The following is a 12,070-nucleotide window of genomic DNA, read 5'->3' on the forward strand; positions in this document are numbered from 1 at the left end:
ATACCCACGCTGCACTGCTCCCCTCTCAACCAGCACAGCCTCCCAAGACCGCCTGCTGTACCTCTTTCTTTTACTCTCTACCTCTCTCTCTCTCTCTCTCTCCCATCCATCCTTCATCATCTGGGACCGCGGGAGAGCCATTGTACTGAGTGCAGACAGAGGCGAGATCAAAAGAGAGAGGTTGAAAGACAATTTTTTTCTTATTAACAGCTACAAAAGCGAGGGGAAAAAATAGAGACGGTGGAGCCTCCCAGGAGGGGAGCATTTTTTGACCATTAGTAACATGCAGACAGCAGGAGGAAGGACTCTGTGCATACTTCCATGTTTGTTTTCCCTTTTTTACCTCCCGGACTTTGATGCTTTGACCTGCCCGCACGCGATCAGACTGTTTTTTCTGTAATGGCCGATTTTATTGGTCACTCTCTTCTCTCGTGCCAGTGGCTGTGGGTTTTTGTTGTGCCACAGGAGAGGAGGGTAAATATCAGAGAAGGTCATGGGGAGGAGAGAGGGAGGATGGAGTGATGGCTGGAATAAACGAAGGAGAGAGTAGGAAGAGAGAACGGAATAGATGGGAGCTGGGACGGATCAAAGGATGTGCGAAGGGCTGCCAAACTTGAGTTTCGACGGGGAGTGCAAGAACGTGAAATCTAAATTGATGACCTTTAAAGAACCCCTGAAGTCATTTTGATGATTCATCTTGTACTCAGGGGCATTTGTAAAAAAATAAATAAAAATGTGTCCAACTAGAATGAGAATGCATATTTGCAAATCAGCATATTAGACTGATTTCTGAAGGATCATGTGACACTGAAGACTGGAATAATGATGCTGAAAATTCAGCTTTGCATCACATTTGAACATTATATTAATACAGAAAACTGTTATCTTAAAGGTGACATAGTATGCCCCTATTCACAAGATGTAAATATATGATGTCCCCAGAATGTGTCTGTGAAATTTCAGCTCAAAATACCTCGCAGATCATTTATTATAGCTTGCCTTATTTTTTGTGTGTCCCTTTAAATGCAAATGAGCTGCTGCTCCCCGCCTCCATTCAGAAGAGGGCCGATCCTTTTACACGAGTTTTGGATACAATAACACTCATTCAAAATCTCAGAAATAACCAGTAGCGGAGTGCAGCCTTACAGAGAGACTCAGGAAGAGGTTGCAATTTTTAGACGCACTTGGACGTTTCTTAATGGTTAGTGGATATATTTATGTAGTTGTTGTGGAGTTTCTGGGGGATTTCTGTTGAAAATAAAATTAATCCTCTGCTCTCGTCTCATCTGAGGCTGGGACTCTAAATAGTGTTCATTGCTCGCCTGTGCAGACAGTACAGCTTGCATGCTTTGCTCAAACTTTTGCTATTGCGTTAGAACTGGTTACACTGTTGTCGCTTGCAAAAACCAAATGGCGGCGCGGCGGGTGGAAGCGTGCAGATTAAGGGCGGTAATATTATAATAAGATCCCCTTCTGACGTAGAAATCTGATCGGCTTATTTTTTTAACATGCTTGTAGAGAAAGGCTTACCAAAACATAGTTACTGGGTTGTCTCTTTTAATGTTTTCTGGGCTGGTAGATGGGACCCGATTATAGCACTTAAACACAAAAAAAGATTTTCATGATATGTCTCCTTTAAATTGTAATAATATTTCACAATATTACTGTTTTTATTGTATCGAGTAAAAAAATATTGTATTGTTATTGAATCAAAAAAATGTAGCCTTGGTGAGCAGAAGAGACTTTTCTCAAAGACATTAGAAAATCAAATGTCCCTGGTCTAATTATGCATGATTCATCTGAACAAACTTTTTTTTTTCTTTTTTTTTTTTTTTTAAACAGCTTTTTCTTTTTCCTCTAAATTGATTTTCTTTTCTGATGTAACCAAGGCCGTGCAGGAAAGTAATTAACAAAAATATATTATTTATCTATGTCAGTGATCCAAAATCAAGTGCTGCATTACATTATTTACAACTGAATATTCTGTTTTACTTTTTGTCCAACAAGTTTGTCCAATTATGAAATTTAAATAGGTTGCAAGCTTGGCTCAACCTCGGTTTGCCATACACAGTGATTATATCTGAACAATCTGTTACATTAGTGTCTGTGTGTAGTGGTTTATCATTTGGAGTGTGTGTGTGTGTGTGTGTGTGGACATCCCTGTTTTTATTTTAATTCTTCAATTTTTTTTTTATTATTGGCAATCTATTTTTCACATCTATGACTAGGGAAGATCAATGAAATGAGTGGGCTGAGGGTTATGAGGATCAAAGCAAATCCCCTTGAAGAGACACACAGGCACACACACACACACAGGTTCTCCTCCCAATAAACACGCAGTACGGTCTGTCTGTTCTTTCTGAACGCACAGCAGGGGCAGCATTAGCTCTAATAATTCAATGCATTTCTGTCGTTTTTTCCTTTCAGCCCTGAAGGAAGAGCAGCCTCCAAGAACAAATGAAAGAAACTTCCAGACTGATTTATTTCATTAGGCAAATGAGATGTGTGAGCCCTCTGGCAGTACTGACTCGAAAACTGTCCTCTCTCTCTCTCTCTCTCTCTCTCTCTCTCTCTCTCTCTCTCTCTCTCTCTCTCTCTCTCTCCCTCCCTCTCTCTCCGAGCTTCCTGAGCCTCTTTACACCTTTACATTTTTCTCTCGTCTAAACGTGCACAGAATGGCCACTCTTGGTGTTTGCATGGTGCATGTCCTGCGGAGGGCCGTACGTTCACATCCATGCATATGTAGCACGTCACGTCCAATCAAGCTCTGGAATGACTGGAACTGAAGTGTTTGCCAGGGAACAGCTGTTGCCGTGTTCGTGCAGAACAAAATGGCCGCCATTCAGCTCTAGCCGTCTAACTGTACCTGACCGATGTCAAGTGTGCGCCGAGAGCTCCTCTCAATTATTTTGACTAAGTGTGATGTGAAATAGGCTGTGTGTGTGGAGCCAGAAAACATGGATCAGGTCGGAGCAACAGTGGGCATCTGGCAGAATAACTATATTTACAGTTTACCTGGATGAGAAAACTGGGTTTTGACACATTTTTGAATGTAGCAACATGTAAAATTGATCTTTCCTTTAGAAGAGTTTGTTTTCACATAATCGCATATGTTTTGGGCCTCAGTCCAAATTCGAATTCAACATCATATGTTTTGCTTTTGTTTATTTGGTTACTACTGAATTATTGGTGAACAACAACACCAGGGAAGAGATGTTGACATGTTACCACAGAACAAAATGGCCACCCTTCAGCTCTAGCCATCTAACTCCACCTCACCAAGTTTGCACTTCTCAGTTATTTGGAATTAGTGTGATATAAAATGGGCAACAACGGGGCACCTTCTGCTTTTCTATTTAACTCAGATTATCTTCAAATGATTTCTCCACCATTACAATAGTCAGCCTAAAAGAGTAAATTGACCGTAGGCGGGGACAGATTCCACTAATAGCTAGTAATGGATTGCATTTGGAAAATCTTGAAATCTTGAAGGTTAGATTTTTTTGACTGTTTTCAGTGGTTATGAGGAGCAATATGAGAGAGAAATTTGGTGATCGTTGTTTAGGTACATTAAACCACGTTAAGCTTTTTCCCGTTAGGACTGGTATAAAGCCCATGAGAACCGTGGGGAGTCAACCCACAGCCGCTCCTCTGCCCTGCTGAAAACGCTTAATGTCAGATAACGTCCATAATAATTGGACTTTGAGTTAGATTTTTTGACAGTTTTCACTGGTTATGATGAGCAATATGAGAGAGAAATTTGGGGATAATTGATCGTTGTTTAGGTACATTAAACCACGTTAAGCTTTTTCCTTACAATAGGCTCTAATGAAGCAGAAACACTTAATGTCAGATAACGTCCATAATAATTTGACTTTTGGTTTGATTTTTGACCGGTTTCAGTGGTTATGAGGAGCAATATGAGAGAGAAATTTGGTAATCATCGTTTAGGTACATTAAACCACATGTCATATTGTCATGAAGCAGAATAGTGGGTCATATGTCAAATGCTTTTTGAAAAATGAAGGCTTTCTTCTTCATAAAACGAGTCGGACATCATCACATTTTTGTATACATTTTTATTTATTTACATTAGTAAGCTACAGGACATCGTCTTTCAAAACATGACCTGCGCGAAAGAGAAAAAAAATGAATGCGTCATTGTACCCAGCACTTCTGAAAATGCACTTCCGGATGCGTCTCTGTCCCCAGCACATTTCAAACCAAACTGACGCCCATGAGAAAAACCCAGATTCTTTTCAAACGACTGCTCCACCACGACAAACGTCGACCTAAAAGAGTAAATTGACATAGACGGGGACGGGTTAATCTAACACCTGTTAATGAATTGCATTTGGACACATTTTAGAATGTAACAACACGTGAAATCGAGCTAGTATTGTATTGTTTGCATTTTTCTAGCCTCAGTCTGGACAGTTCTTATGAATTTATATTCAAACAGAATGTTTTGCTTTCGCTTACCTGGTTACTCATGAATTATTGGCAAACAACGACACAAGGAAACACATTTTGACATCTTAGCACAGAACAAAATGGCCGCCCTTCAGCTCTAGCACGTCTAACTCCACCTGACCGCCGCCAAGTGTGCAACAAGAGCTCCACTCAATTATGTTGAGTAAGTGCGACATGAAATGGGCCTTGCAGAGCCAGAAAACGTGGATCCGGTCGGAGCAGCAGTAGGCATCTCGCTTTGACAGAATGAACAGAATTACAGGCCACTACTGAGTTTTTTTTTTTTTTTTATTGAGCCACTGAAGGGAAAGGCAGACAGTAAGAATTTAGGTCCTGCTATTAGTATTGATCTCTCTTTCTCATTTGTCTCTCTGGTTCTCTTCTCACCAGGTTCTCCATCAGCGAGAGGGCGTGAGGGAAGGAGTGCCCCACATTCAAGCGCCCGCTGACCGCACTCCCCCCACCACCCTTCGCTCCGTCCACAGCATGGCTCTCTCTCTCTGGATCCTCTTCACGTGCACCATCGCCCTGAGCAACATCAGCCCCTCTGCACAGGGTTGGTACTCTACCTACTTCTCTTCAGATCATTGCACAACGAGCCGCTGAATTTGTTGTTTTTGCTGGAATTTCTATTGTAGTTTCAGACATGGTGCATTTACAGAAGACCAGACAAGTACTGTACATGCATACATTTTCTGTTACAATTGAGGTAAACTCCGTACTCAAGGGGGTCGTCGAGAAGTCTACTATTGTCTTTGCCATTAAGCCAGATATGTTAGTATTGAGGTAAAGATTCTTTAAAAAATCGGCTGCGTTTAATCCACTTTAAGACATGCACTCGCGAACTTTCCCCCTGCCTCCATTTTGAAGTGCATTTGATGAACCGATATTGAATCTTAAATTCCAAAATAAACCTTTTAGTATTTGCTATTTTCTGCTGATGCAAAACAAGCACTTCACTTAACATTATTTGTAGCATACCTTTTAATAATCCCATTAAGCCTAATTCTTTGTTAGGTTTGATAAGTCTGAGCTTTCAAATTCTTCAAATTTCAAATTATACTGAATTAACCAACTTACAAGTATATTTACAACATTGAGAGACTGTGACATGCACTGTACCTGACATATATCCAGACGAATCAATATTAAATCAAAATCTGAATCGAATCTTTCGCACTAATAAAAACTTTTGAACCACTTTTTTTTTTTCCCAATTAACCATTTATTAAAACAAGAAATTTACTGACTACAAATGGTTACCTTTAAGTTAGAAGTGCCATTTGAAGTTATACTGGCATATACTGGTCTCATCTGCCTCTATAAATGGGCCAGTGTGGATGCGTGTGAGTTAACCGTATGTGTGATGGATGGAGGGACCCATGTGGCAGTAAAGCTGGTGTGGATGCGATGGGCCTGAGGTCTGTGGACGGGGGATGTAGCAGGGGTCTGTCCAGCTAGTGCCCTTCCACTCCGACACCACCGCACCATCTGCCGCTCTGCGGGGCCCGTGCCAGGCCCAGAGAGCAGGGAAGCGTGCAGCGTTTGCTTGTCCAGGTGTATTTGGTGGCCGCTGTATTTCCTGTGTTTAATTTGCCTGGTTCTGCTGCTGTGAATTGATGTGATGTACTCAGTGTTCCATTGGACACGTTTTGGCCCTGAGCACGGAGCCGCTTCATCAATGTGTTGTACGTGTGTGTGTGTGTGTGTGTGCATGAGTGCCTCCAGCTGTCTCTGTGACCTGGCTCTGGATTAATAATGCATTAATAATCAATTGAGTGTTATCAAGGTTGTGCTGCTAGAGCAGGCAATTTGGAGAAATAAGGAAGCCTTCGTTCCTCTATGGGCTCATTGATCGCCATGTGTTGCCATTAAAGCGTGCCACAAATAACATATACTCACACAGAGCACATAATTCTGTTTCTCATTTCTGCTGTTCTTGCCACCTTTATGTGCGTGCGTGTGTGCGTGCGCGTGCGTGTGTGTGTTTGTGGATGGATGCATATACTGTGTTTATAAGGGAGACTGAGGCTAGTTGTAACGATTTTATACTCCCCACACACACACACTGGATGGATGCATATACTGTGTTTATAAGGGAAACTGAGGCTAGTTGTAATGATTGTATACTCCCCACACACATTCAGAGAGAGAGAGAGAGAGACTATAAATATACACATTTATAATGTTACAACAGGTTCCCATTTCAAATTAATGGTGAATTGAACTTTCTATTCCTCAAAGAATCTGAAAAAACTTTATCACAGTTTCCACAAAAATATCAAGCAGCACTATTAAGAAACTATTTTCAACATTGATAATAATACGAAATGTTTCTTGAGCATCAAATCATTTAAAATGATATCTGAAGGATCATGTGACACTGAAGACTGGAGTAATGATGCTTAATATTCAGCTTTGACGTCACGTGAATAAGCCAGATTTTATCATATATTTTAAATTGTTATAATATTTTCACAATGTTACTGTTTTACAGTCTTGGTGAGCATGAGAGATTTCTTTAAAATAATTATTATAATAATAATAAATAAATTAATCTTACAGCCCCAAAGTTTTGAATGGTATAGCTTTAGAAATCAGTAAATATTTACACATTTTGGTTTTGTCTCATTGGTACAAGTACTTATTTTAATTCGGAGCATGTACAATTTTATTTGACCTCCTGAGATTTACAGTCAACATTTTCTGTTAAACACATCTTCCACTGAACACACTTTTTTTTTTTTTTTTTTTGCATCAAGATACATGTGGAGTTCATGCAGCTCAATTGCTGGAAACAAACCAAATACTAATATATTATGAATTGTATGTTAATTTGTCAAATTGTTATGATGCCAATATAATTTGTGATGAAAAAAAAAAAAAAAACGAGACACTACTGTATATGTAGTAGACAAATACAAATATATAGTTTTTTTAATTACTGTTTACTTAAATAATTGTATTTATTTGGTTAAAATGGGTAATTAGAATGGGTGTTAATAAGAGCATGTCCCTTATTAAAAAGAAAAAATCAACACACTAATTAATGCACATAATCAAAACTTGAATTAGTAGACTGGAAATGAGTGTTTTCGTATTAGATTATTTTTCTCATTTTTGTTTGTTTGTTTTTCCCCCTTTTACAGAATATATGATCTGTCACTTTGTATGACAGTTTCAGGGTTTAGCCAATAGGGAAATGTGACAAATTAGATTTGAAATGCTAAGCAAAAAAATTATTATATGTTTTTCTGAGTACAGCCTCAAATGCACGCAATACAGTTACATGATTTTTTTTTTTTTCAGCTTCCAGAGTTTAAATGTCAAAACTAATAATCATAAATTGCTCATAGGCATGCTTGTGGGACTACGTGTGTGTGTTTGGATTTATATATGGACAGACACACTTCCTCAGAAAAATATCCCACATTCTGATCCCCTTAATACTTCCTTTAGTCCTCATTTTCACAGTCTAATGTCTTCCTTTGGTCTAACACCGTCTGGTACACTAACAGCTCACTCAAACATTCTCCAGCGTGTCTCATACTTTTACAATCTAATACTCTGACGCCTCCATATGACACTCTCACATCTCGCATAAAATCACTTCTCAGTCTGACGCTCACTCCTTGATCTCACACTCTTGAATCACAGTGGAATTTTCCCACTCTGTAGCCTAGTATTGTCACTCTTCACTTTAATGCTCACTCATTTGTCAAATTTTCTCCCTCGAAGACTTAATTTATGGCTTTTCGATTGAGTGAGATCTTGAGATGTTGAGTGACACAAATTAATGTCGAACATTGCTCACCGTTGCGTGGATGGTTTCATGCCGCTCTGAAATGTCGTAGGGTAAGCAGCACTGCCGATGATTGTCGGACCCTTTGATTGGTTCGCTGAGAGGACGGATTTTCGAACAGGGTAATCAGTTTGAAGTCAACACAAGTGCTGTTTGCAGCCCATTTTACTTCTGAAATCTGATGTGTTTTTGAGTGAAACCGGATGTTCAACGACCAAAGAAATGTAGCGTTAAACTTCAAATCCTTCAGTTATTGATTTGATGGTGAAACATTGGTACCATGCAAGCCGTCGCCAGAACATATAAAATGGGGGAGTATTTTGTTTTCATAGGGTGCACACATTTTTAGGATCTGAGAAACTGACTTTCACCAAAACAATAACATCCCGTATTTATTATTACTAAAATAATCCTAGTTCTATATCATCACCAAAACACAAGATTGTCCATCCTACAGACTACACCAAAAACCCTTTTGCATTATGCCCATATACTTCGTAAACACGAGGCACGAAAGCTTTTCAATTCAATTTTCAAACAACACAATAATAAAAACATTACATACCAAATATGTAGCAAAATGATTTGCAACAAAGACTTTGAGTGTACTCACTTATCATTAAGTAATGTTACACCTACATGTCTACTCACTCCCATTAGAGTGTTAGACTAGTAGTTATTAGTAGAATGGTAGGGTTAGAATAAGTTGATATGTAGTTGTAAAGTCACTTATAGTCAGACATACTACTAATACTCTAATGAGAGTTAGTTGACGTGTAGTTGCAAAATGACCGTTTTTTTCCAATTGCTAACACACAATTTTGCAAACTAGGCTGGTTTTATCAAAATACTTAACACAATTCACAAAACCACACACCCAAACTGCAAAATACGTAATGTATCCTGAAAAATGAAGCACTGTAACCGAAACTACATATAGCATTATCAAAATCAAACTTTTGCACGAAATGGCACACACTTCATTCATATTACCATAGATTTTTGTCTAACCAACTACACACTGTTGGGCATAATGAAAAGCACTCATTAGTATGCTTTGCCATAATACTAAAATAGTTCAAATTGTAGAAAATTCTTCAGATTGTTCACATGCACAGAAATATTTGCAGATAGCCGTTGAAACATTTTTTTTTTTTTTTTTTCACCAAACAAGTCAGTGCAACATATGCACAGCAGATACATTTACATTGGAAAAATATGCTCACAAAAAAACAGTAAACTGAAAAAGACTGAAGTGTTAACAATTAAGCATTGAGGTGTATTGGCCAATTAGCTCATGTAGTGTCATTTTGAATGGCAGTGTTTTGAAATGGCAAACATGTGACTTTATGTCAGATTGTTGTGTCTTATGCAGAGAACCGTGTTCAGTGCATTTAAAAAGTGTCATTTTGAATTGCAAAATGTGTGTAAAGCAGAAAATGTGTTTAGACTTTTGGAGACTTGAGAAGAGGTTTTGCTCTCTGTGTGTCCGTTTACATAATTGTGCTGTGCATGTCATTTTATTGTGTTAGCAATTGGGAAAAAAAAACTGTATAGTCAACAGAATGTTCAAAAGGGACCAACAAAATAAAGAACTAAATTAAACATGAAGGTCCTAGAAGCATCGAATGAGAAAAAAAGCATACGAGTTTTCCACAAATAAAAAATAAATAAAAAAAGAAAAGTTACAAAATGCCACAAGAGTGTTTTAGTTCCACGAAGAACTCTTCGATTTTTGGAACGTAGCATGACTGAAACCCTTTGACTTAAGATGAGGGAAATTTCAAGTATCCCCCCTTTGTCTGGAACACAGCGTTAGTCACATTGCTTTTATGGCTTAGGTAATTGACTGAAAAAAGCCTGAAGAACTGCAGAACTGAACACCCAGATTTCAAATCATATGGTCCTCTGGCACCCGAACAACTGCTGTTGAGATGAATGGGAATGCTAACGGATAGCTTTATTCAGGTGTAATACACCTCATCTGAACACTGGAGGACATGGACGTGTTTGGGAAAACTTTTTGGAAACAGCCATTATTTCTGCAATTCCATTTGATGACTTTACACACTCCGACATTAAATAACCTCTCGGCTCAGTTAATGCTGTTCAACGGCGTCACACTGCAGCGCGGCACTTTGTAGTCGAGAGTTGCATTAATGTCTCGTCTGGAGCATGTCTCAGATTTAGCCTGCAGACTCTCAAAGACACACAGACACACACCTCTTGTAAACACACAGCCAGTGTAGCCCCTTCCTGCGCTGCTTGTAAATGTGCAGATAGGCTGTGAAACAGCATTAGTGCTCTTTAATGGGCTGGTGTATTGACCACTCATGGGTGCATGATGAAGTCTTGACATAGCGGTTTCATTTAGTGTGTGTGTGTGTGTGTGTGTGTGTGTGTGTGTGTGTGTTATTTCTCTATTTCTCTCCCTCTGTGTGTGTGTGACTGCTCTGACTGCTACAATCTGTCCTCATCTTACACACACTTAAATCCTCACTTCATGGTTGCTCTTGTGGAAAGACCTGCGGTCCTGTAGTGCGCACATGCACACTTTTTTTCTCTCTCTTTCTCTTTTTCCTCCTCTTCTTGAGTTCTCATTCAGCTCTAGAGGACCAGCTGTTTTGCCTTATTTTTCTCCGAGCTCTTTCCAGCCTGAATGTTTAATGAGAGAGGAATTTGTTTGGGCTGCATGGATGCAGCATTCATGGGCTTTTGAAGCAGTCAGGGTTGAATTCATGCATGTATTGGCTGATTTTAATGCATAAATAAAGCCAGAGCTCTGGCGCTTAATCAGAGCCGAGATGTAGTTCGAAGGGGAGTCTTACTGTTTGCTCAAAGTGTTATATTATTTATTTATTTATTTTTAAATCTGTGATTTTAACTTTTAGTGTGCTGCTGTTGATCCACACCACTCTTGGCTCTGTCTTCAGAATATATAGCGACAGTATATGCACCACTCTTCCTTTCTCTTCCTCTTGTTTTCTAATTTCCATTTCTTTTCTCCTGTACTCTCCTCTCATTTCTCCTAACCTCTCGTCTCTCCTCTCCTCTCCTCTCCTCTCCTCTCCTCTCCTCTCCTCTCCTCTCCTCTCCTCTCCTCTCCTCTCCTCTCCTCTCCTCTCCTCTCCTCTCCTCTCCTCTCCTCTCCTCTCCTCTTCTTTCTCCTCTCCTCTCCTCTCCTCTCCTTTCCTCTTGTTTCTTCTCTCCTCCCATTTCTTTTCTCCTGTACTCTCCTCTCATTTCTCCTATCCTGTCGTTTCTCCTCTCCTCTCCTCTCCTCTCCTCTCCTCTCCTCTCCTCTCCTCTCCTCTCCTCTCCTCTCCTCTCCTCTCCTCTCCTCTCCTCTCCTCTCCTCGCTAGTTTTTCCTCTTCTCTCGTCTCCTTTAATTTTTTCACTCCTGTCGTCTCCTCTTGTTTCTCCTCTCCTCTCATTTCTCCTTTCTTCTCATTTATCCTCTCCTCTCCTCTCCTCTCCTTTTTTCTCCTCTCCTTTTTTCTCCTCTCCTCTCCTTTCCTCTTGTTTCTTCTCTCATTTCTCCTATCCTGTCGTTTCTCCTCTCCTCTCCTCTCCTCTCCTCTCGTTTCTCCTCTCCTCTCCTCTCCTCTCCTCTCCTCTCCTCTCCTCTCCTCGCTAGTTTTTCCTCTCCTCTCCTCTCCTCTCCTCTCCTCTCCTCTCCTCTCCTCGCTAGTTTTTCCTCTCCTCTCGTCTCCTTTAATTTTTTCACTCATGTCCTCTCCTCGTTTCTCCTCTTCTCTCCTCTCCTCTCCTCTCATTTCTCCTTTCTTCTCATT

The 12,070-nt window shown here is 39.9% G+C and overlaps 1 protein-coding gene across 2 annotated transcripts in view; it reads left to right on the top strand.

The window, feature by feature from the left end:
• adgrl1a (adhesion G protein-coupled receptor L1a) overlaps window positions 1-12,070 on the top strand; it is a 168,001-nt gene that overhangs the window by 72,813 nt on the left and 83,118 nt on the right. For both annotated transcript variants that reach the window (XM_079867774.1, XM_079867775.1), the window contains exon 2: window positions 4,864-5,029. In XM_079867774.1, the coding sequence (XP_079723900.1) occupies window positions 4,960-5,029 (70 nt within the window). In that variant the 5' untranslated portion in view covers window positions 4,864-4,959. The remainder of the gene's footprint in view (window positions 1-4,863; window positions 5,030-12,070) is intronic.

The sequence above is a fragment of the Squalius cephalus genome, assembly GCF_949319135.1.
Source record: "Squalius cephalus genome assembly, chromosome: 1".
Taxonomy (NCBI): domain Eukaryota; kingdom Metazoa; phylum Chordata; class Actinopteri; order Cypriniformes; family Leuciscidae; genus Squalius; species Squalius cephalus.